The 24,820-nt window shown below is 43.0% G+C and overlaps 1 protein-coding gene across 6 annotated transcripts in view; it reads left to right on the top strand.

Moving 5' to 3' along the window:
- Positions 1-24,417, top strand: part of sdk2b (sidekick cell adhesion molecule 2b) — a 228,598-nt gene extending 204,181 nt beyond the window's left edge. For 4 of the 6 annotated variants that reach the window (XM_088599880.1, XM_088599879.1, XM_088599877.1 and 1 more), the window contains 5 exons: positions 1,684-1,848; positions 2,107-2,247; positions 5,106-5,280; positions 11,031-11,160; positions 18,223-24,417. In XM_088599880.1, the coding sequence (XP_088456006.1) occupies positions 1,684-1,848; positions 2,107-2,247; positions 5,106-5,280; positions 11,031-11,160; positions 18,223-18,636 (1,025 nt within the window). In that variant the 3' untranslated portion in view covers positions 18,637-24,417. The remainder of the gene's footprint in view (positions 1-1,683; positions 1,849-2,106; positions 2,248-5,105; positions 5,281-11,030; positions 11,161-18,222) is intronic. The other 2 variants (XM_088599881.1, XM_088599878.1) reach the window with 1 other exon arrangement.
- Positions 24,418-24,820: the final 403 nt, after the last annotated feature.

The raw sequence follows: 24,820 nt of genomic DNA, 5'->3' as shown, positions 1-24,820 counted from the left end.
GTGTGCAATTTTGTAATGCACTAGCTAGGCCTCATTTACAACACTGTGCACAATTTCGGTCACGATTTTATAAAAAAGATTTGGCAGCTCTGTAATCAGTCCCGAGAAGAGCGATAAGATGCATTCTGGGACTTTAAGAAACGTTCTACACTGACAGGCTGAAGGAGCTGAACCTTTTTAGACTGAAGCAGAGGAGGCTACAAGGAAACTTGATACACGTTTTCAGAATTATGGAAGGCTTTGATAAGGTCAACCCAGCTGACTTCTTCAGAATCAACAGTGAAACATGGACCAGTTTCCACAACACGAGTGGAAACTTCTATATATGGAAGTGTATTTAAAACTGAATACAGGAGGAACTTTATTCAAAAGGTTGTTGGAGTCTGGAGCAAGCTACTGTGTGTTTGGAGCTGTTCTTTGGCTTCCTTCAAGAAACAGCTGGATAAGATGCTTGGATCAATTAACCACTAATCAGCAAACAGGCTAGATGAGCCTCCTCTTGACTGGAACCTTTCTTTTTTTATAAAACTTCAAAGTCAAACTCATTCTAGTTATTGTAACTATATGTCTGCATGTAGTGTGAATATACTGTATTTGAGAAACAGAAGCTTCCAGTCAAAATACCAGGTTGTCTCCAGCCTGTTGCTTTGAAAATCGTTGTCTGCTTGTCTTTCAAAATTATTGTTACACAAGAATGTTTTTGCAAGTTCTATTTTAAAACAATGAGGCTGGGAAGCCAGCAGCAGCCTGGATAATGGCAATCATTTCTCAGCCTTTCCAAGCAAAGTTATCCCATTCCATAGAACCCAGGAAGATGAACAGCAGGGTACCATAATTGTTCCTCTAAGTCTTTTAATGGAATATCGATCGAGGCACATCAAGGGAAGATAGAAGAATCAAGTATCACAGTGACTGACACTGACTGATCAACACAGGGGAGTGTGGGAGAGGGCAGGAGGAGGACGAGGGGGATCGATTGCACTGTTTCTGGGAACAGAAGAAGGGGTGGAAAACATGGCTGTGCAGATGCTGAGACTACAACACGGGACAGGTTGTCAGCAGCCAAGCATCCTGCCAGTGAAAAGATTCAGCTTGCGTGTCACTCAGATAGCTCCCAGAGGAATTACTACCAAGTCTGCTTTTCCTTATGTCAGTCTGCCTTTCCAGCAGCACATCAGACAGGTTGGAACCAGGAACTGATCGTATCTCCTGCAAGCGATCTATCTGGCCAGTGTATCTTGTGTGTGCCCTTTGCATTCTTAATGATACCTTGGTTGAGCCGCAGTGCGTTTTATTGCAAAGTAAACTGAACAGTAATGCAAGATCTGCATTTACTCTACCCATGGGAAATCACAATACTCCGCAGGCTGGTTAGCCATTCTGTGTGGTTTTCAGGTTTACATGAAATGCAAATGAAGGAGCTATCTTCCAGCTTTAAACCTAAAATCAAGGATCTAAAAGAGATTATGTAACATTTTAGAAATGTTGGTAGGTGTTAAGATCTCACCTTTATTGAAAGTCACAGGCACCAAAGATACTTATTTATGGGAGCTTCTCAGTGAGAAGAATTACATACTAACATCTCCGTAGTCTGGTGTCAGTAATAAAATATCTCTAGTCCTTAAGATACAATTTCTGTTGGCTTTTACCTAACCACATACCCCATTGCTACTTTGTATGCAGATGAGGGATTGTGGGACATCCTCATCAAGGACATTCCGAAGGAAGTTACATCATACACATTCAATATGGACATACTGAAACAAGGAGTGAGCTATGATTTCCGGGTCATCGGGGTCAACGACTATGGCTATGGTTCACCCAGTGCTCCCTCACCTTCTATTTCTGGTCAGATATTGTTTTTTTATTGTTCTTTTTTAACCTTTTACAGCTAGTGTGAAGTAGAAACTGTTCGAATCCCGACTGATTTTTTGTGTTTTCTTTACCTAAGACGTAGATAAAATCAAACTTTGTGCCTCAGTAATCCCGCACATTGAATTCACTCTCAGTTTGTGGACAGTGTAAACCAGCAAAACACTCGTGAAAACCAAACTGAATAGTCTTTGCTGTTCCCTTTTTTGACAATATCATATCCTTGGCCTCCAGCCCAGAAGGTGGCACCCTTCTACGAGGAGTGGTGGTTCCTGGTGGTGGTCGCGCTGGTGGGGCTCATCTTTATCCTGCTGCTGGTTTTCATCCTGATCATTCGTGGGCAGAGCAAGAAATATGCGAAGAAATCTGATTCAGGTACGTGGAAGGCTCGTGCACACGTGTCAGGTGTTAAGAGAGCAGCCATTATGCTAACCATCTACTTTGAAAGATAAAAGGAAATATTCTCAAAGCAAAATGTTGTACAGGTAGATGACTATCAAAGTTGGTCATTGTGTCTTTCCCCTGTCCTGCAGTATCCCATGACAGCCATGGGTTCTGAGCAAGGTGGCTCGACATTCAGCAGGGGGCAGTCCTCTCCTGAGCCATGTGTCAGCATACCGTTGCGCAGAGCTTGTGTCCTGTAATTTAGCTGGGATGTTGAGAGGGCTCGGGCAAAATCCATCAATTTCGCTTTAGAAATGTCTGTTTTTCTAGATCAGATTCTCCCCTTTTTCTGATGTCTGGTAATATGGCTTTGACCAATCCTTTTAAGAATGAGATCTCATATTTCAGAGGGGGTGGGGCTAAATCAGTTGAGCTTTGGATCAATGTACCGGATTTCCCATAAAATGAAAACGGTTCACATGACAAAATCTGAAGTTTTTTACAATTCTTTTCAGTTGTTTTCTTTTCGTGACTGCATTACACTCATTCACAGTTGATTGACTATGTTTCTTTGAAGTCCTTTGTTCAGAGAGAGTAACAGTTGGAAAGTTGCCACTAATAATACTCATCTTATTTGGCCAAAACCTATTTTCAAAGCTCCAGACCAGATTCAGAAATTAATCATTCTGGGGTACTAAAGAAGAGGTTTTGCTGTGTCTCATTTACACTTCTGAAATGGGAGCGCAATCCATGATTCTGAAAGAGGATGACAGCACTGAAAGCAGGCAGGTACACTCAGGCCTTGAAGCAATCAGCAAGGCCTGATTAGAACATTTCAGAAACACAAACAGCAGGTAAGATGTTTGAAAAGGTCCTGGGATCACTTTTTACCCAATTCATCTTTTTGCTGTATAAGCCATCATGCGTTAAACATGCTTCGGACAAACGTCAAATCCCCTTCAAGCCAATAATCTTCAAATATTCAATTTCTTCTAAGAATCTCCAGCTGGTAGGAACTGCAACTTCAAAGAGATGGAGCCTTGTTAGATAATTTGGCATACTCCCGTTATCATCTATTTCTCAGATAAGGAATGAAAATGGATCTGTCTTTCTGCCATTCTAACCTCTTCCCAGTACCTCAGCACTGGCTCTTGGCTGTCTGGAGAGCAGAGTGTCTTCAGTTCCAGTGATAGTAGTGAAGTTTTTGAGCACACTAAAAATAAAAATAGGAAAATAGTCTGGTTTCGATTAAGACAAGCACAATGTTGGCTGCACAACAAGGCTAAAGCTTAGCAAAGACAAGATCTGTTGGCATACAGTAGGAATCTACACAGCTGTGCTGCAGTATCTCGGGGACCACAATCTTGTATCTTGGGCTCTGTTGTGTCTTTATGCATCTTTTGTACAACTGCAGTGCAGGATACAGTGGGGAAACTGCTCCTCACCCTAAGGACTGGACAGAGGGATTCGGACGTATTGTCAACCAGCCTCATCTGCCACAGAGACAATAAATCCATCTAAGATGACATACAGTGCGTGTGTGTGTGTGCGGGCAGTGCCAAGCTGTGTCTCGGGACACGCAGAGCTGCTGCCTGCCAGTGTCTGATGGCTGCTATCTCAGGCGGGGAGGGGCCGCCCAGCCCAGCCCTGAGGTCCTACATTCTGCCTCCGTCAGCACTGTCTGCCGCGCTTCTCCAGCCGAGGCTGAGATTTCATCTGTAAACACGTTTCTAGCTGAGACGGAAAACACAAGAGAAGCGTTTGTCCGGGACACAAAGAAGCACTTTTCAGGCTCTCGGGGCAAGGGCATCGGGAGGGACCGCGCAGCTCTTGTTTGTTTCTTTATTTCTGTGTGTTTAACCGCTGCCTGTCCTCCAGCCCGGTCCGAGAGGCCAAGGGGCGTCTTGCGTGGAGCGAAGAGAGAGAGACTGAGGCACTGGCTGCACCGCCTCCTGAGAACGTTACTCTACATGAGAACGCCTAGCAGTTCCAGGAGACTGAAAGTTGATTGGCTATGGCTTTTTTTTTAGGAAACCAATTAAAAACACAAGAACAGTTCCAAACAACAGGAGGCCATTCACCCCATCTGGCTCGTTTGGTAGTTTGGCGCTTATTGGTCAAAGGATCTCATCCAGCTGTTTCTTGAATGAAGCTAGGGCATTGGTTTTCATGGCTGGGTAGCTTCTTCCACACTCCCGCAATCCTTTGGATAAAGAAGTGCCTCCTGTTCTCAGTTCTAAATACACATCTATATAGTTTCTACTTTTGTCGTCTGCTTCGTATTTCCCTGTCCATCCTGAACACCTCTGCTACTTTTTAATGAGGCCCATGGATCAATAGGACCTGGAGACTAATTCAGCTTTCATTGCCTTTACCTTTCCAGCATCCTTTCATCTCCATTTAAACCAGACAGTGAAATACGTACAATAATACCGGCTACAAAAACCTCACACTAAGATGTCAAGATGTTCTACACACTCTTTTTTTACAACACTTACATTATAATAAAGGTAACTTACACACTGACTAAACTTGAGGCATAGAAAGAGGGAAAGTGAAAATAAACAAATTGTTTTCTGATTGTCAAAGGAGAAGGAAACTGAAAATACAGTTCCAATTAAAGGCAATCCAGGCAGATTTGATTACAATGCTTTGCCCTTGACTGCCTTCCTTAACTTTGGAAGTTTCTGATGTCAGTTTCGCTGAGCCAGTAAGCCAGTGTTGTGCCACAAATCCTAACAACACAGTTAGTTTCTTTAGCTCTTTGACTGTACTGTAAGTGATGTTGCTAAACCTCAGTCAGATGTTTTTTTGTAGCGTATTGAACAAAACCTCCTTTGTCTTTGCAGCCTGTGCTCACATCGTGTCTTGGTATCTCCTCTCAGGGAACAACTCCAACTGCAACGCACTGAGTCATGGGGAAATGGTGAGTCTGGATGAGGGGAGATTTCCGGCTCTGGAGCTGAACAACCGCAGGCTGTCAGTCAAAAACTCCTTCTGCCGGAAGAATGGAGTCTACACCAGGTACGCACAAACCCTGCTGCCTTTCACACAAATCAGGCAGCTCTTCTCCCCAGCATCCACAGCTGTGCTGAAAATTGTGTTTTCATTCTGATGAAACAGGTTCAATACTTGATTGCCATGTCAACAACATGGGTTGGAATTTGCCCAGATTAAAAAACAGGAAAACAACAAAACACATATTACACTTACACATACACAGTACAAATTTCAATCAATGCAACATCCACAATCTATGTATTGAGGTGCCTAATGGCCTCTAATGAAGCCCAATATGCACGTTTGCCATGGACCAGATGATGCTCTCCGTCCTGTGTCCGTGCCTATGGATGTAGCTGTACATTTGCTTTTAGATTTTACTGCTGTCCAATGTTTGGTAGTTGCCTTAAGTGGACTTAATGATGCAGTGCCATCAGGTCTTACTGTTCTACGTAGTTCCTGATGTGCATAGAGAGAAATTATACCTTCTGTACAGAAAGCAAAAATCCACAACAGACAAGACATTTCTTGAGGTTTCAATGAAAAATATTTTTTGGGAAAACGACCCACACAAATAAAAGATTTAATATATTCTTTGCCTCTCTTCAGAAGTCAGTACAATGGGCCTCATACACTTTTGTAAGTGATTAGAAGCTGTATTGGAAAGAGGTTAATGGAATTAACTGTGAAATGAAAGCTTGCAGTGTGTATGATGTGTGATGTGAGAGTTTGCTGTAATGAGGTAATCAGTTCTTTGTTTTCCCCACTAAAGCATTGAACTATTTGTGCTTTCATGGCTCCATAAAGCTAACAGTTTAATTAGGCCTTGACTTGAATGGCAGACACTCAGTCTCCAACTACAGACTCTCTGCCTGGAGAAGATTTCTGCTCTGCTGAAGCCACATTAATGGAGCGTGTGTTTTCACTCAGGCACTTTGATTTTGTGTGTTTACTTAATGTTGTCATGGTCCTTTTAAAACTCCTGCCAAACTACAAAAACGGAAAAAACACATTTGTTTTTTACAGTATGTGAAATCTAAATTAAAATAGAGAACAAAAACCAGGCAAACTGTGAAAAGTACTGTAGGTCCATGAGTACCTAATGAGTTATTATTAACGAGGTTAATACAATCCATCTGTACTTGAGAGCCACATTTTAACTTTACACAAAGAGAATATTTGGAGGTTCTATATATAACATCAATTCTTATTTTATGGAGAAGATATGAAATTAGTTTTTTTTATTTTCATCTTCCCTATCCCATAAATCATACTGATCCTTTTACAACCTACAGGCACTGCTTGAAGAGATTATCCTTTAACAGTCTCATTCACATGTGTTGGAAGACTGTTTTGGAAAAGATTGTTTCAGTAAATTGTCCTCTGGGTTAACGCCCTCAAAGAAAAACTTTCTCAGCCGGCTTCTGTTCCCGAGTTGCCAGAAGAATACATTTTTATTTACATTTCATTATATCTTCAAAGCTAAAAAAACAGCTAAAAAAACACTCACTTTGTCTGAGAGGTTGATAATGATATAAAACAACTGTCTTAAGAATTCCTGGGAAGCATTGAGCTGAGCCAATGATTTTCAAATGTGTAAGGGACTTTTTAAAAACACCTTTTTGCAATTTAGAAGTTAGAAAAGTGTATGAAAATCTAGAAATGAAGGATTCCAAATAACATGTCAAGCAAGCAGTCCTTTGGCCTGGAGCTCTTAAGTTTAAAAAATATATATTTTAATTCCTGTTTTAAATACAGTAACAGATGAACTGTTGTCATAGTGTTGAAGGACACAGTTGTTTTAAGTTATCATTTTGAAATTCAAATACGTTGAATTTCATATGTTGTAATATTTATTGTCTGTGGAGATGGGTGTGGGGACACATTTGGTCCTTTCTCAGAAACAGGGAGCGTACTTAAATACCTGTATTTAAACCGAAGGGTATCGACAGAATGACCATCTGTCCAGTGTTCAGAAGCCCCCAGACAGCAACAGCATTAGACAATGCTGAACCATCTGCTGAGGCAGCATCTGTAGCATGAGAAGGTGGGCAGCCCATTAAGAACATAAGAAAGGTTACCAGTGAAAGAAGGCCATTTGGCCCATTAAGCCTGTCTGATAGTTAATTAATTCAAGGAACTCATCCAGACATTTCTTGAAAGAGGCCAGGTTAACAGCTACAACAACGGGGTGGCCTGTTTCATCCGCTCACAACCCCGTCAGATAAAGTTTCAGTTTTAAATGCCTATCCATATTTTTCCCATTGTGCCCACTTTGTTTGTTTGACTGTTCATTTGGAAGCGATCCTCTCTGTCGACTCTGTCCATGTCCTTGAGAATTCCGAGTGCAGAAGGAATTAATACACCTGACTCAGCTGTCTGAGTGACTTTTCCCTTATTGCTTATTTTGTACTGCTATCAGTAGCAGCACAAATATCAGCTCAGTTCTTATCCATATTTATTGATCACGGTGTTTAGTTTCTGAAACGGTTTTTGACTGGTTGGGTTTTTCTTGCTCTATTCCCTTTCCTTGGGATATCTTTCCGGGAAGAGGCAGAGCCTGCTCGGAGTGAGCTTGGAATTTTGTCTCTAGTGCACTTGCCAAGGGAATGATCGCACAAATCCAGCATCTCCGGAGAACAGCGAGCCTGACCTTGACAGCAGATCAAAGGTCTCTTTCGTTTGAAAGGCAGACAGGCTCAATCTGCCTTGAGTCCCGGGTTGAGGAATTCACAGCTGTATCTGCCATCTCTTCCTCTTTGAACCTGTTAGTGGTCAAGGTGCCAGTTTCGGGATCCTGGGATGGTGCTCCTGTTTCAGAAAGGCTGAAACCTCGCACTGCTGCGACACACCCTGGTTGACCAGACACCACACTCACACATACGCACTCTTCTGCTCAAGACTGAGTATTGATTCTTGACAATGCATCTATAAATAAACAAAGCTCTTTTGTGAAAATTCCCAGAGCGTCTTGATCAGAAAACAAGTGAAATGTTTTAAAAGGGCGGAGCTGTACTGTAACCTTGTGTGATTCCTCACCACGAAATACAGGCCCTTACAGAGCTGAACAGTAGCAGGTCCCTTCCTCAGACTGTCCCATTCCTAGCCCACAGGCCGCGGAAAAGTCATCAAAAGTTTAAAAGGCTGGGCTCAGAATCTAATGAAGATGAAGGTGAGGCCTTAAAATTTGAAGAGGTGGAAAATGTGTTCCCAGTGTTCCACAAATTACACGTCCCTGTGTCCCCAGTCAAGAGTGAGGTAGAAGCGCAGGAGAAGGCCACATTGGCAGACCTTCCCAAGCTCCTTCATGGCTGACTCATTCACGTGTCAAGCATGACAGTTGTTGTTGTGGAACTGCGAGTTCCTCTGAAGGGCCATGGGCTGGGAACACTGGAGCTGTGCTCTAGTGGGTGAAGGTGGCACCCCCTGGCACCAGGTAGAAGTCAACCGCCAATCCTTAGAGGAGGCAGCACGGGGCAAGGGAGAGATTATGCTGGGCAGCTTCTGAATTTAAGTTAAACTAGAATTTAAACAAGGAGCTGGAGTCTGGGGACCCTCCCCTGCACTACCGTCTGTGCAGCCTCCAAATCTTTAACAGTGCAAGACCTTCCCTGCTCCCCCCACTCCCCCACTTCCCTTCTGCTTGTTCTCAGGGATCTGATGACCTTCTCTGCATGAAACCAATTCAGTTAACTCTTTCCTCAGTATGCGTTTCTTTGTCAACTTCCTGCATCCCCAGTCTTGCAAGTCAGGTCTGGGGTTCTGACAGCAGGGGTTATAGACCTGGGGTTATTTTGCGAATGTGTGGTTTACTTAAAATATCCGGCACCCCATTAATTAAGGATCTCATCACACGTGAGGGCAAAAGGCAGTGTTTTGGATCATTGAATCATGTATTCAGGTCACAGGACCTGACTAAAAACCACAAATACATTTATGCAAATGGCCATGAGCCAGTTTCCCATTTACTTCAATGCAGTGCACAGTACAGTGAAGAAGAGAGGGTTTTTTTTTCTTTGACTGCATTGAGTTTGAGACATTGGCAGGCTCTGAGGCTGTAGGCAGATTGCTTCATGAAAGAGCCCCCAGTAAAAGCACTGCTCCCTCTCTGCCAGACAGAGAAAGCCTGCAGCCTGCCTCCCATGGAGCTGCTCGAAATTCCCACCAAGCCGCGTGGACTGAGTGTGGAAATCACCTTGCAAACAATAGGCCTTCTGTCAGACCACAGCAAGGCTCCCCTTCTGCTCCCAAACCTTGCCTGCAGGTAGAGGGAGTGTGATGTTGGCCAGACACACTGCCTCCATCTGGGAGGATGAAGGGCAGGAGCACCAGGATTGGATGTGAAAGACCTTTATCAGCCAGCTTTCCTCTGGAACTCTTGAGCTTTTCTCTTTGAAGGCAGTGTTTATCAAGTCTTGCCACCACCCATTGACTTCAGTCCATGGCAGGGCCACTGTGTATTCAGTGTAGGGACATGTCTTTCTGGCTTCAGTCAGGGTGAAGTCATGACTTTAACACTCTGTGTGCAATTTATTCCTTGAACACAGCCCCTGAATACATGAAATAGTTAATTCAGTTATAGCTATGAAGCTGCATTAAGACCTCTTTTGGCTATGAAGGGCCATGGGGCTCCTAAATATAAAATCAAGACTGTTGTCATCTTGAAATTTTATTTAGATTGTTTTCTTCTTCCCTGTTAATATACTTTTTAGCATTTTATTGTTGCAAAAACAAAATTACAGGCAATTCATGATTTTCCATGTAATCTTTTTTTTTTTCCATAACTCATCATTAGACTTGGTCTGGTTTCTCCCTTAAAAAAAACAACCCGCTGCTTCAGATTGGCCAGTATTTATATCTGAATTTGTTTTTCGGCCTTAAACAGGAGCATAGGTTGTATGATAAAATAAGGAAATGTTTAGCGAGAACAGTCATTTGATTGTTCTATGGGGGAGAAGAGACCCAGCGATTTCCTCCTTTTGTCAGCATTAAAAGGGTTCTTTGATATAACACTATGTGTATAGTTTGCTCTGTTCATCCTCTTACAGTACTTGGAGTGCAGCTCACGAGATGTCACAAGGGCAGACCAACAATCTTTTGGCATATCATATTAACCAGACAAAAACAAAACTGCTCCAGAGAACCTCCAAGAGAGACTCACATGTGTGTCCCATGATGTTTATGAAGTGAATATCAGCCCCCTTCATCCAAACAAGAGATTGAGTATGTCAACAGGCAACAGAGGCTGCAAGCTGAATGCATTTTGTCTCTGTAGATAAAGGAGTGATTGTGAGCCTGAAACTATTTCCCAGCGCTGCTGCTGAGCTTTTGACACGCTCCTGATCGATTGGTTTTGCTGAACGTCACTCCTCCCATGTGCCAGGTTTTCACTGCTAGCATAAAATGTTTTACATTGCTTGAGTTGCAAAAATAAAAGCTGCTGTGGTGGTCTCTACAAAGATTTTCAGGGTAACTTCTGCCCCAAACTTCTCAATGCAGATTAGGAAGGAATGATAAGAGAATGTATCAATTTTATGGGCTTCGGTCTAGAAAGGTTAGCAATGTTTGGCAATAAATGTTAAGCGCTCTGGTCAGGAGTTATGTCTGATAAAAGAGTTAGGGTTAACATGCCGAATGACAGTGCCAGCTGACAGAACTATGAAAACCAGAATGAGCTGCTCACTAATGAAGTAATAAGTCGTTCACCTGCTGACAAGCAGGTTGTCCAGGCCAAGCGTGTGAAGGGTGAACGCTAACTGTGGGCTCTCTCCCAGGTCCCCACCAAGGCCCAGTCCTGGCAGCTTGCATTACTCCGATGAGGATGTCAGCACCAAATACAACGACCTGATCCCAGCAGAGAGCAGCAGTCTGACGGAGAAGCCCTCCGAGATCTCTGACTCCCAGGTGAGTGCTGCTGTCTGCCTCCATCCCTGCTGTGTCTGATCTGGCTCTCAGTCCGAACTGGCCTTGTGTCTGGTGTCACCTTTCAGGAACCCCTGGACGTGTCTCAGATGTGTCTTGGAGAGTGTTAATTCTTTCACATCAGTTGATTAGCCAAGAAGGGAAATACTTTGCCCCGCGAGGAATTCATAGAGATCCAGGCAAAGCAGGAGAACATTTCCCCAGTGGCATGCAGTGTGTCAAAACCAAAGCTCTCTCTCACCACCCAGTGTTTCTGTGATGGGTGGAATTGACCTGAATATGCACACTGAGGACATGTTGCACTGCAGTGCTCATGGCCAGTTTGAATTTTATCCCCATCGCTGTCATTGTCTGCAATTTGCCATGATGTCTGTTTAATTTGTGCGATACTAAAACTTTGCCAAGAGGGAACCTTATCGGCAGAAGGAATTTCCAAACTACAGCAATCTAAAAAAATGAGGAAAAAAAAGGCACAGATTAATTCTGGTGGCAGAACTGTGCCTCAATGCACCATTTTAACAAACACAGCTTGCAGTTATGTCCTACAGGATAGACAAGATTGAAGAAGGCATATGATACAGGGTGAGAGGATGGTGAAAAACTGACTAAACAAACCATCTGAGTTCAAAAGGCACTGAAAAGCAGTTTTGACACTTTGAGCCGCAGGATGATATTGAGCGAGTATTGGAAAAGTGTGTAGTTAGAGTTATTGAAAACCAGGGTAGCTGCCTCATCGTAAGCCCAGTACTGTCCTCTGGTAACCCGCTAGGCAACGTTCAAGAGGCCTTGAGAAAGCTGTAGCATAGGATCAACCACAAATGAGATGCCCAGTCTCCTGGAGGAGAAGGAGAAGAATGTTAATGTTGCTGCCTGAATTCTCCTGGAGGAGAAGGGATGGAGGTTTTAATTATCTCCCATGGAACTCGTATTCCAGCCTGCAGTCTGCATGCAAAAGGGAAAAGATGCTCATCTCAGGCAGGGGGGGGCCATGATCCAGGATGTCCTGCAGCTGTGTCTCGACTCTTCTTCACGGGGGCGGGGGATCTGGGAACACTCCCGTGGAGAGCGTGGTCTTGAGGGAAGGGGGCGGGGCAGGGTAAACAGAGAGCGTGTTGAGCTGCGCTCACAATGGCGAGAGTGTCTCAGGACTCGCGAACCTGGATTCCTTCCATCGCACACTGCTGGTCTCGGGCAACGGCTTCTCAGCTGAATTCAAGCTGCCCAGAGTGCTCAGGACTCCCTGGCACCCGCTGAATTGACGTGACAGTATGGTCTCTGGCAAAGCCGCCCCTGAACAGCTTTCTCTCATCTCGCTTGTCTGTGATCCTTGATCTCTCTGCGCCTCTCGCCCTCTCACTCACTTTCCCCAGCACTGCTGCTGAGCAAGATGTTTCAGAGGGGTTTCATTGCGGCATTTCTGCCTCATTTTCACTCCTGCTGCTGTTCAGTTAAGGCAGATTTTGCAAAGAAGAGATTGAACTGCAAGAGTGAGAGATTAATTAAATAATGATCTAATTCAGATCTGTAATTAATTATATTATAAATTGTAATTAGATTTAGATGTTATATTATGCACTGTGTTAGGCTTCTTTTTCATGTGTTCTTTTCAGAATAGGACTAACCATCTATAGCCTCCCAAAGCACACAGTGTCTTTCATAACTTTGCACTAAGACCTACAGTATATACTGTAATGTTGCAAGGACTTAAAATGATTCCACTGCCTAGCCTGTTACTTTAATTTCTTGTAGTACATGCCAGTGAGATGTTTTCATGGCATCAGAATTACTCAAATAATTCAGTAATCCAGTAATGTGCTCTTTACCAACTTTAAGTATGCCTGCTATTAAATATGATATGCCATGATATACTTCTCAGTACGCCATCCCACTTACCCAAAAACAGGAGAAATAAAAGACACTGAAATACTGAAAACAATGGAGGACAAAGCTTTTTAACCTATTCTTTACTTGTCCTGGGCTGTTAGCAAGCTCCAGAACACTGGATATGGACCACCTGATACTCCCTTCTCCATCAGTACCCAATCACTCTGATACTCCTTCTGCATCAGTAACAATTCAGTCTAATACTCCCCTCCCTATCAGTAAGGAATCAGTCTGATACTCCCATCCCAATCAGTAACGAGACAGTCTGATACTCCCATCCCAATCAGTAACGAGACAGTCTGATACTCCTGTCTCCATCAGTAAGGATCAGCCTGATACTCCCGTCTCCATCAGTAACAAATGAGTCTGATACTCCTGCAATGAAACTGTAGAAGTAATTGAACAGAACTTCCATATCTTGGCACCATTCATTCTAGCTGCCCCCATCCTGTGCTGGGACCTATTACCATTCTTCTCTCAACATCTGCTGTCAGGCAAGGCAGAGTATAAGGCCAGGTCTCAGATGAGACTATTGGATCAGGACGTATCAGATCAGACGTGACACCAGGATCTTTGCAAAAGGAGCCCTCCTGCTGGCACAGGAACAGTCAACTGCATCAAACAGCTGCAAATGAGGATAGACATGGCTTTATACTTTGCATTAGACCAGTAGCTGCAATACCACAAATTCTACTGGTTTTACAAATTCTTTGCTAAATAAGACAAAACCACTATTTCTATCTCCTCATGTGTTATAATTGAGTGAAAGACAAAAGCCTGCCACCAGATCAGCAGATGCTACAAAGCTACATACATTCCACTGTGACTTAAACAGACTCTGCCTTGTTCCCAATTCCTGTACTCCAGAAACACTTCTGACACTCTTACTGCGTGGCAGCGATGACATCGCTAAATGGCATATTAAGGACCTGAGCTGGAATTTCCTTTGAAGTTTTATTGAGCGGATAACGTGGGGGCTATCAGCCCCCCTTAAGTGTATCCCGTTACTGCGAGTTGTGTGGAGAGGCATGAGTCAGGCATTGTTCTCGTAAGAAGGGGTTTTGAAAAAGAAATGCGGTCGGCATGGAAACTTGGCCACCTCAATCCCCGTGCAGGTAAACAGCCACACCTGACGTTGCCCCAGTAACCATTCTCCATTTCCTCTCTTTGAATGTATCTGCCAAGAAGATTAGTGTGTACATTCATTTATGTAGAAATATTCATGTTTTTAAAGGAGGCTCTTGAGTACGGTTTACGGTCAGATGAGCTCATGGTGAAGTTATCTAGGTGGAGTGGCAGATCTACAGCAGTAATAAGAAAAAGCATCAGTGGATTTCACAGGGTATTTTTTTGCTTTCCACCGAGAGGCACAGGCTCCATGTTCATGATCTGTCAATCAGTGGGCGATGTTGAGCTCTCCACCTCAGCCAGGCTGTCATGCTTCTTGCTTGGTCAGAAACATTCAAAGAATAACCACCAGCTGATGGGCATTCATCAGATCAAAGCTATGTATCTCTATAGCCTTTCCTTGTTCGGATTTACTTGTCTGTAAGACAAGTGTCTGTAGGGATCCTGGATTGCCCATTTTTCCTCTTTATTCATCTCTGAATTTACCGCAGTTTACAATTTCTAGAGACAGAAACTCACTCGGCCCAGTCTGGTTCAATGATAATCCATATCTAGGAGACAACGAGAAAACAACAAAGAGCCAACTTGCTATCTTGAGAGCATTAGTCTAGGCTGCCAATGTGTGTCCTAAAGCCAGGCAGAACAAGCTGAACCACAGTTTTATTTGTAAGTGTGGGGGCCTTTTTGTCTCAGTCTGAGCTAGAAGGTTCAGGGATTGGCAGATAACCGGACTGTCCACACAGTATACAAATCATTTATCGTACAGCTGCTGCTGAAGCTCCTTTTTCTTAAAGAAAAGCTGTACTAGCAAAGTGTTGTCAAAATTTCTCAAACACACGTGGTAAACTGGATGAACGTGCAGTGATTATTTTTTTTCCAAATTGATTTCTCCTCAATTTCACAAAAAAATAAGAAAAGAAGAAGGTTAGTGCTTTAGAGAACTCCTTAAAAAGCTGATCCAGCAGTACTTCCACTGCAAAGAACTGTTTTGGATTTAAGAACCTGAAGCACAGCTGTTTTAACTACATACTGGAAATGGGCAGTACCTCTGTAACAGAGTACTGCTGGGAACTGTACTATATTTCAATGAGGAGCCGTCTTCATCTGAAAGCTGAAGAAGACAGATTTGACAAGGCTATAATCCTATTTGAGATCATTTTACCTGAAACTCCTGAGGAAACAATTTCTCCTCCAATTTACTTAGGTATCATGTAGTAAATATACACCCTTGAGGCTGTACTGTGGGCTGCAACTCCTCAGAGATTAGCAGAGAAGTCATACACAGAAGAGGAATGTTAGAAATCCTTTATTTCTTCAGCCATCTAAGGGATCTGTCTTCTTAGCGTAAGATCTAGTTCAGAAACAGTACAAAATAAAAATAATACAGGAAGAGAAATGAAACTCTTAATCGCCAGACTTATAAAAGATCCAGCGTAATTCCTACTATCCTTTACGCTAGATTTTCGTAAACTGTGGTTCTTTGAAATCTGAGTTGGAGAGCTAATTAATGTTAATCCCCTCCAATGCCCTCTAAATTCTAATTATTGCAGCTTTTTATGAATCTTATTATTGTGGGTTCCTATTTTTAGATAGAAGGGGGGTGATGAATCAGTGAAATGGACAGATGTGCTGCCCTGAGATGAGAACATCTGTTCTAATCCTGCCTGGGCTTGGCAGCTGTGTGCCTTCAGCTCGCCTGTCACACCAGCCCTGAGCTTGTGCCCCTGTCCCCTGCTGCAGAGCTCGGCTCATAGATGAGGAATGCAGGGGACTGAGTGGATGAGTTTGTATTCCAAACTCGTTAAGTCTTTTGCATCACTTACAGTGCTTTGTAGCATCACTGCACAGTATATTATATCGACACGTGGAAGAAAGAGGAAAGATGAGAGAGGCTGGTTAAGGAGGTACGTTCCTGTACTGTTCTGATGCGCATTCAGGACAAGTAAATGTGCTCTTAACTGGTGCTGAGCCAGTTTGTTCAAGCCTGCATCAATAATAATAATAGTTCCTTACACTTACATAGCGCTTTTCTGGACACTCCACTCAAAGCACTTTACAGGTAATGGGGATTCCCCTGCGACGGCAGCCATAGTGCGCCAGTATGCTCATCACACACCAGCTCTCAGTGGGGAGTAGAACAGAGTAATGAAGCCAGTTCAGAGACGGGGATTATTAGGAGGCCATGATTGGTAAAGGCCAGGGGGAAATTTGGCCAGGACACTGGGGTAACACCCCTATTCTTCTCGCAAAACACCCTGGGATTTTTATGTGACCACAGAGACTCAGGACCTCGGTTTTACGTCTCATCCGAAGGGCAGCTCCTTTTAACAGTATAGAGTCGCCAACATTGAACTGTGGCATTAGGACCCACACAGACTGCAGGGTGAGCGCCCCCTACTGCCCCACTAACACCACTTCTAGTAGCAACCTTAGTTTTTCCCAGGAGGTCTCCCATCCAGGTACTGGCCAGGCTCACACCTGCCTAGTTTCCGTGGGTTGTCAGTTGTGAGCTGCAGGGTGATATGGCTGCTGGCCATATAAAACACTGTAATTTTCATTGCAGTTTGGCTGAGCACATAACACAAAGCCAGCACCAGTGAGCCACCATTGAGACATAACTTACACTGAGAGCGACACTGACCAAACATCTGACCATCCCCTTTGTTTTTTTAATAGTAATGTTGTTTTATTGGGAATGTGTTGTATGTTGTGCCCCTTGCTGCTTAAACTTAAACTTGAATAGCGATGAAGGCATTGTGTTGCTTATATCATCATGTACAAAAAGTATAACAGGACCATTAATGTAATAATCATGGGATTGAAACCTCTCAGTAAACTCATAAAATTTGGGGGAAATTCCATGTACTTGGAAGGCCTGAGATAGGGGTGGTGAAGGATCAATGAAGTGAATTTTAAGTGTTATGTGACAGGGATTTCCCTGGCAGACTGCCTTAAACTGCCCCAAGGCACAAACCGAACACATGCCTTTCTTTATGTCTGTGCACACAAGCTCTTCACATCCCAGGTGATATTTTACGGTCATTGCCTTGGAAGATGGTGTTGTTTTTTTGAATTAGGGAGACACCCTGGGTTTCAGTTTCTTCCAAAACAATATCTTTGTCCACCTGTAGGAGGCGCTTTTCTCTTTAAAGAACGGCGGTCTTCGTGTTCTTCCACTTCAATGGGTGAGGTGATCTTGTGTCTGTATTTTGTGTGCTAGTGGGAAGATAGTTCCTAGTGTTAGCTTTCCTTCTTGTGCTTAAGTTTTCTGTCTACCACTGTGTTTCATTGGAATAATATCAGTATTCTAGTGATTAGTTTTAGTTTGTGACATCTAGGAATTCTTAATTCCAGTTTTAATTCCAAATTAAAGATGGTGCCTCATTTGTTGACGTCTGTACATATACAATTATTTCTGTCTCTCTTTTCACAATTATTTGCTCTCTTACTCTTTCCCAGATCCCAGCATTTTTTATTCATATCTGAAATCTGTAAATGATATGCTTAAACAGACCTTCAGGGGAAGAGGCAACTCCCGACAGATGTGATATCTTTGCTAGCTCCCCTCCTGCCACCCCAGCCACACCCTGTAGCAGCCTCATACATGACAGGAACATGACAGGACTGATCTTTCCTCAGCCAGACCAGATAACTCCACACTAGAGCACCATCCCTCTATATCTGACGGATCACTTTGTTGTAATTAGAATTTGGCTACTTTTTACATTCATTCAGGAACTCCCCTGACATTACCACATTTTGCTATTAAGTGGCAATGGGTTTATTTCAGTCATCTTTCCTAAGATTCTATTTAGTATCCTGTTTAGAGGGCAAAACCCGGCAAAGCCTTGTTCCTTAAAGCATGTAGGTGAAAAGGTACAGTTTGGAGGGTACTGGTACGCACCTGAACTTGTTTCAAGTCAATACACCTCACGTTGTTCTCGCTGGAGCGATCAGGCAGCCCAGGGTGTTACAGCATGGCCTCCCAGTAACGTTCTTTCTCTCCCTGTGTGCCCATTTCTTTGCTCACAGGGCAGCGACAGCGAGTACGAAGTGGACCAGAACCGCCAGAAGACCCACTCCTTCGTCAACCACTACATCAGCGACCCCACCTACTACAACTCCTGGAGGCGCCAGCAGAAGGGCATCTCACGGGCGCAGGCCTACAGCTACACGGAGAGCGACTCGGGCGAGCCGGAGCACTGCGCGCCCCCTCCGCCCCTACCCCCGCTGCCCCCACTGCCTCCCCAGCTCAACAACACGGCCCAGGCCCAGGCCCAGGCCCAGGCCCAGGGCAGCCTGTTCAGGCCCAAAGGCAGCCGGACTCCCACCCCCCAGCAGCAGCCCTCCAACCCCCCCAGCCAGCACAGCACTCTCTACAGACCCCCCAGCAGCCTGGCGCCAGGGTCTAGAGCTCCTATCGCTGGCTTCTCCTCCTTCGTTTGACGCCAGACTTTTACTCCGGCGTGTCTAGATACGAAAAGAACAACCCTTCTTTTTCTTTTGTGATTTTTGTTTGTTAGTTTTTCTATTGTTTTTTTTTTAATTTTTTTAAACTCAGTTATTTTTAAAGAAGCATAAGAAAACACCAATGGATATTTTTTTCCATTCACGTGCTTTTCCTCTGGCGCGCGTGCGCGCGTGTGTGTGCTGATGTGTGTGCGTGTTGCTGAAAAAAGACAATCACTTGGAAGTGACGATATCGAAGTATTCTGGAGTTGGGTTTTTTTTGCCTCTGCTTTGAGCGAGTTTGCATGATTTTTTTAAAAACATTTCATTTGCTCTATTTTTGTTGCCCTTTCACATACGCGAAAAAAGGGGAAGAATCGAGGAGATTCTTTAAAAAGAAAAATACAAAATACAAAATTGTTTAAAAAAAGCTACAACGTCTCAGCCGTGAACACTTGGATGGCGGTGTGAACTGGAGCCTGGATTTTATTAGAAGGCCAAAGAAAGATGGACAGATGAATGAAGGGGGAGAAAGAGTAAAGGAGAAAGAAGAAAGACACAGTGATGTCAAAACTGGCTACTTGGCCAAATGTGCCCACGTACAAAATGGCTGCCCTCCAAAGCTTGTGCTGTGATTGGTTGCTTATAGAAAGTTATCTGTAAAAGCCTTCTGTAAATTGTGATTGTCAATTTCATTCCGACCCAAAGACATGTCTCCATGAAGATTTTCAACTGCAGTAACATACATAGAGTTATCCGGCAACATTCCCCTCACAGGTTTAAGCTATTTGTTGGAGACAGGCAGCCCCAGGAAGCACGTCTACAGTCATTCAGGAGACCATTTGGGAGTTCAACACATCAGCCGCAATCAAATTAATTCACACACTGAACTGTAAAACAATTAAGCGTTGTCTTAGTCACTGAACCATCCGACTACAGAATTTCTGTGTTAATGTCTCACAAACTATTTGGCCGTGAATTTACTTTGCAGTGGGCACTAACATTCCTTAAAAGGATTATGTGGTTCCTATATTTGTAATATTATTCATATTCAGAATAAGTGAGTTCACACAGTGACGCCATAAAGGGAAGTGGATTTCGTGAAAACTGTCAGTGCTGTAAGGTCGCTCTTGTCAAAACATGTGGGCGCATGAGTTTTCAGCACTTTGTGGGTAGGTTACAAGATCCCTGTTTTGTTTCTTGTATTGTGATGTAATCCTGATAAGTGATCAAGGTGTACCAATGTTGCTGCAAGCACTCTCAGGTTTTGCAGATTACATCATCGGAGGCTTGGAGCCAGTCTTCAGCAATGATGTAATCGCACCTCTTGATCAGAAGCCTTATGGATGTCCTTGACATTCTGAAGAGACAGTGAAAATATTTGGTGAAGTCAAATCGTGCTTCGAAGTGGTTCACACCGTGGTTATGGTGACCAGTAAATTGTTTGGAAGGTATAAAGATGTAATGTGACTGTGGGCTAAAGGTCAGAGACCTACTGTATGTGCACGACCCTGTGCTCAGATTATACTATGATAGGACAAGGTTTCCAGGATTTTAAAAAGGAATTGAAAGTAAGTTTACAGGAATAAGATATTTTCCTGCTTGTTTCTGGTTTCTTTGAATGAGTGCAGATGTATCCTCTGCAGGTGGGATAAGCACATCTGGACAGGCCATAAAAGAAGAGTGAGCAGGACTAGGTTTTTGACTTTGAATGTTTTTGTATGAATCTGAATGGATCTGATAATGTTATTTCTAAATATACTATTTTTAAATGTTGGTTTTTGACTGCGGATTTCATTGAAGGGTCATATGTGAAGTTGCAGATCTTTAAATTTTAACTCCTACCCCACAGCCAGAGAGAAAGACACCCAGCTGGTAATTAAGAGATCAGGCATTTGTGTTGTCTCAAATCCCTCTCTGCTTTGTATTGCTTTCACTAGCATATGTGTGGATTATAAGGTGAATTATTAACTTCATAATAACTAATCTGATTTTTTCTAAAATCTGTTTCTTTACCTACAGAACACCAAAAAGGGTGTTTGGCCAAGCCATGAGTCTGAAGTTACTGAACCTTTACATAATGAAATTTCCCAGAGTGCAGTGAAGTAATAAACACTGTGATCTCAGATAAATCGGATCTGTAGTCCTTGTGAAATCCTGTTATGCAGTTACAGCTGTCCTTTGCTGACCACTGTCTCACAGACCACTGATTTTTTTAAGGTGAGTCACAGAGCTAACCACATCTGGCTTCTTCTCTGGTATCCTTCAGGAAATGATTCTAAGATCAAAGTTAAATAATCGTAATCTGTCCCCATTAGTAAGCCATTTTGCTTTTTGTGTTGTGTGCTGTGGAAAGGACTGCTTCAGTCTTGCCTTGCTTTCTCTGTGCATACCACCTAGTCAAAGAGGCGTTCAGGGGAAAAAGAAAAAAGATGTAGAAGAGAAAGACCGAAAAATAAGTGGCTAGTAGAAGCTTTGAAAAAGATCATCGTGTTGGGCTGTTTTTGCATCTGATGGTCTTCCTTAGTAAAGAAAACAGGGCAGTCAGTGGAGATGAAGGTGACATCATTCTTTAAACTCTCTGGTATACTCTAGACAGCACTCAGCTCCAGGGCAGAGTTTAATTACAGTAACGATGACAATGAAAACCTATTTTGTTTCAATCACAATTAACCTTGTTTGCCAAGGGTGGCAGATGCGATTGAAACAAATTCAAATGCAGGCCTGAGTAGCCGTCATCTTGATTGTCTACAGACTATGCAGCATGCTAAAGAGCAGCGATTGGCTCCAACACAGAGGGGAACGCAGTCTGCCTGGATTTAATCCCTTTATTCCAGGCCGGGAAAACTGATCTTCCTGGGTGGGGGATGGAGGGGAAAACTGGGGCCAGGATTAGAGGGGGAGGGGGTTGCAACCCAGGGAAAGAGAAACATGAACTGCACCAGATAGCCATTTCATCTTGGGGGGGGGGATGAAAAGTAAGACATAGCCAGACGTTACAAATGTGGTTGACCATTAGCGAGCCAGAGGGTGTTAACATCTCACAAAGGGAATTTCTTGCAGGGAAGGAAAAGCTGAAGAATGCTGGGAGAGTTGCCAAAAGCTGGAAATTGTTTTGAAACTTGAATGATTAATGTACGGTAGATGCAGGTGAACACTCTTCTACTGTGTCAAGATGTGAACTTGTCAAATGAAGAGGGATGTGCGATGGGTTACACATCTTACCTTTCACTGTGTGTGCTTGGCAAACTGACTCAGTTGCCCACACAGTGTCCTCAGTCCTTTCATATTTCTTTAAAAACTGTAGCGTCTGATGTATGATTTGATTCAAATTTTTCAACTTTAAAAAGTGGTTTCCTGCACTTTTGTGGAGCTGAAACATATTTTCCTTTGATGGTACACAGGAGGTTTTTATTAATAGCTCAGTATACAGCAGTGATACTGCAGTTCTGTTCACATGCTTATCAGAACTGGTGTAGCAATATCGATGTCAAACAAGGCGTTGTGTAATTCAGTATTAAATCAATGTCTTTCTAGCCACTTTTTAATAAATATTTAATTTTCTTTCTGCATCACACAATGCATATGTTTTAGGCCCAGCATTATGGTTCTGATTTAAAGGATTGATTTGATTTGTTTTTTTCATCCTGCATGTTGGATCTACAGTGACATATCCCAGACTAATACAGACACAATACTGACGCTTGCACAAAAAAGAGCCCTCCTGACTGTGACTTGTCCGAACCCCCAAGGGGCTGATGTCAGCTTCCGCTGCCGCAGAGAGATAGTTTTGTCTATTCAAATAGTCATCATACCATCAAAGCTTTAATACAGGGCAACATTTGATTAAGTATTATGCTTACCGCCGAACAGAGAAATAAATCAGTGTTAATAGCTTTGATATAAATCACAAAGAATACAATGACGTGATCCACACATGACCTTGAGTTCAGTCACAGGCACATCACAAACACTGCTGTCCCATTCTTTTGTTGCCCGCATAGTTAGTATATCTGCCCACTTCTCTGTACTGCAGAAAGCCTCCCCAGGCACTGATCTAAATGCAGAATCTGTATGATAATGTGTCCGTCTTTCTGTCAGCATTGCAGCCCAGTCCCGTCCTCGGAGGTCAGTCTCCGGGCTGCGTCTGTCTGGTTTCACGTTGTCAGAGTTCGTCATGCTAGGAAAGGATTGGGAAGGCAAGCTGTGGGATATCGGCGACTGAAAGGAATTATGCTTCCAGTTTATCGTCCTGCTGTGCTCTACAAGGGGTTAATTTGTCAACCCACTGTAAAGCCATTAGCACATTGGTTGTACTTCCTCTTTCACCACAAGTGAAGGGGTGTAGCGGAAGCCCAGGGGCAATTGCCAGACATTTGCCCCCTTGTTCTGACCTTGTGTTCGTGATTTCCTTGCAGTCCATTAAAAACAAGCAGGGCTTGGTTGGGAAACACTCTTTCTTCCTGAGAAAGGGATGTTGAAATTGGGAGAGTTTGAGCCTAATCCCGACTTCAGTCACTGTTCCCATAAGCCCTTGGATAGATGCTGAAAGGTGGAATGCAGTTGAGAAAGTCCACAAGTCCGAATATTGAAAGACAACATGGGAAAATCCGGCAAAGGACAATGTGATTGTAATGACGTTTGCAAGCAAATGTTTTTTTCTCGGCTGTTTGAAGCTCATTAAAATCACACGTGTAAGGATCTTTATTTTGTTTGCATTTGTGGTTTGATATTATTTCGTTGTTTTTCCCTTGGAGATTTCGTTCTGAGGTGCTCCTTGCCTCTTTAATAATAAATCTCAAGGGGTGTTTTTATAGTCGTGTGCAAACCTGTGTGAGAGGCGTTTTCTCATGTTTTTATTTCCAAAAGAGGCCAAGTGTGGCCACACATGTGTCTGGCTTTTCATAGACTATTCTTTCTTCTGGAAGTCCTCGTTCATCATGTTTGACCAATGTAAATGAAGTACATCACTCCATTCCTTTAACATGCGCTTGATTGTGAATCCAAAGTTAGTCGATGGACAAAAAAGTATTTAAAAGTAAATGAAGGGAACAAATCTATATTTTTATTAAAGATTTAAGATAAAAAATTTAAAAGTTGTTATCTAATAGCCTACCTTCTCTCAGTTGTAAAAAATAGTTCCTTAAAATTGTGCTGTGTGGAATTTATTCAATTATCTCTGTCATCCGGGACTGAGTTTTCATTTTGAAATATTCAGAATACCCAAGCACCGACTTTGTAGGAGCCTCCGAAAACACTGTTGATTATATTTCACTTTTCATTTCAAATTCTGCAGTAGAGTTTGGTCACGGAGACTAATTTAATACCTACATAGTATTTTGAATTACATTTGACTGATTCAGTAGATGCCTCTCAGAATTTCTGAGTGGTAGGATGATTTAAGAATCCACGTCCAATTGAAAATGTGACCTTTGTAAAATTCAACAGTGGTGGCTTGATTTTGCTCCATTTGATTTTTATCACTTTGTGGGGTGTTGACAGCCAAATCAAGCTGCTGAAAGATACCAATGCTGAACTTGGGAGCTTGGATATTGTGAGTTTGAGGCTCCTTCCACAAGTATTGTAACATATTGAGTGTTTAGTGCCAAGGATGTAATATGTGTGATCAAATATATTCTTTATTATATTACAAATCTCTTGGAGGTGCTTTGGAACTCTGACGTGCCCTGCTGCTCTGAGCGGAATTGCAGATAGAAGAAGGATTTGAAGATGAACTGACTATGAAATAAACTTTTTTAATAAAGAAAAAAGTGTATATCTGAGTGTGTGCCATGGTGTTTATTGCCTCCTTTCGTAACATTGTGTAAACTGAGCCTGAAAAACCATGACAGTTCAGAACACGCTCAAATATGAATTTGGACTGTAAGCCTAATCACTGTTCTAACTCAACATCATTTTCAAATAGACGCCTGCATACATACAATAAAGACCTCTTATATGCATCACATAAGAACTGGTCTGCGTGTCCCTAAAAACTCATAAACCTTGGTGCACATCTGGATGAAAGAGTGATCTGTTGTACCCAGTAATGGGTATGCCAGTGACCATCTGGCCAGTGCTACGATAACTGCTACAGACTGTCCTAAGTTACGATCAGCCTAATGTTTTTTGCCTTTGACCTCTCTGTTCGGTTCACTGAATCCCAGCTGATCTCCCAGTC

This window comes from Lepisosteus platostomus, chromosome 11, assembly GCF_059453375.1.
Source record: "Lepisosteus platostomus isolate fLepPlt1 chromosome 11, fLepPlt1.hap1, whole genome shotgun sequence".
NCBI classification, from domain to species: Eukaryota; Metazoa; Chordata; class Actinopteri; order Semionotiformes; family Lepisosteidae; genus Lepisosteus; species Lepisosteus platostomus.
Note: the sequence above shows the minus strand (reverse complement) of the source record. Positions and strands in the feature narration are given on the sequence as shown.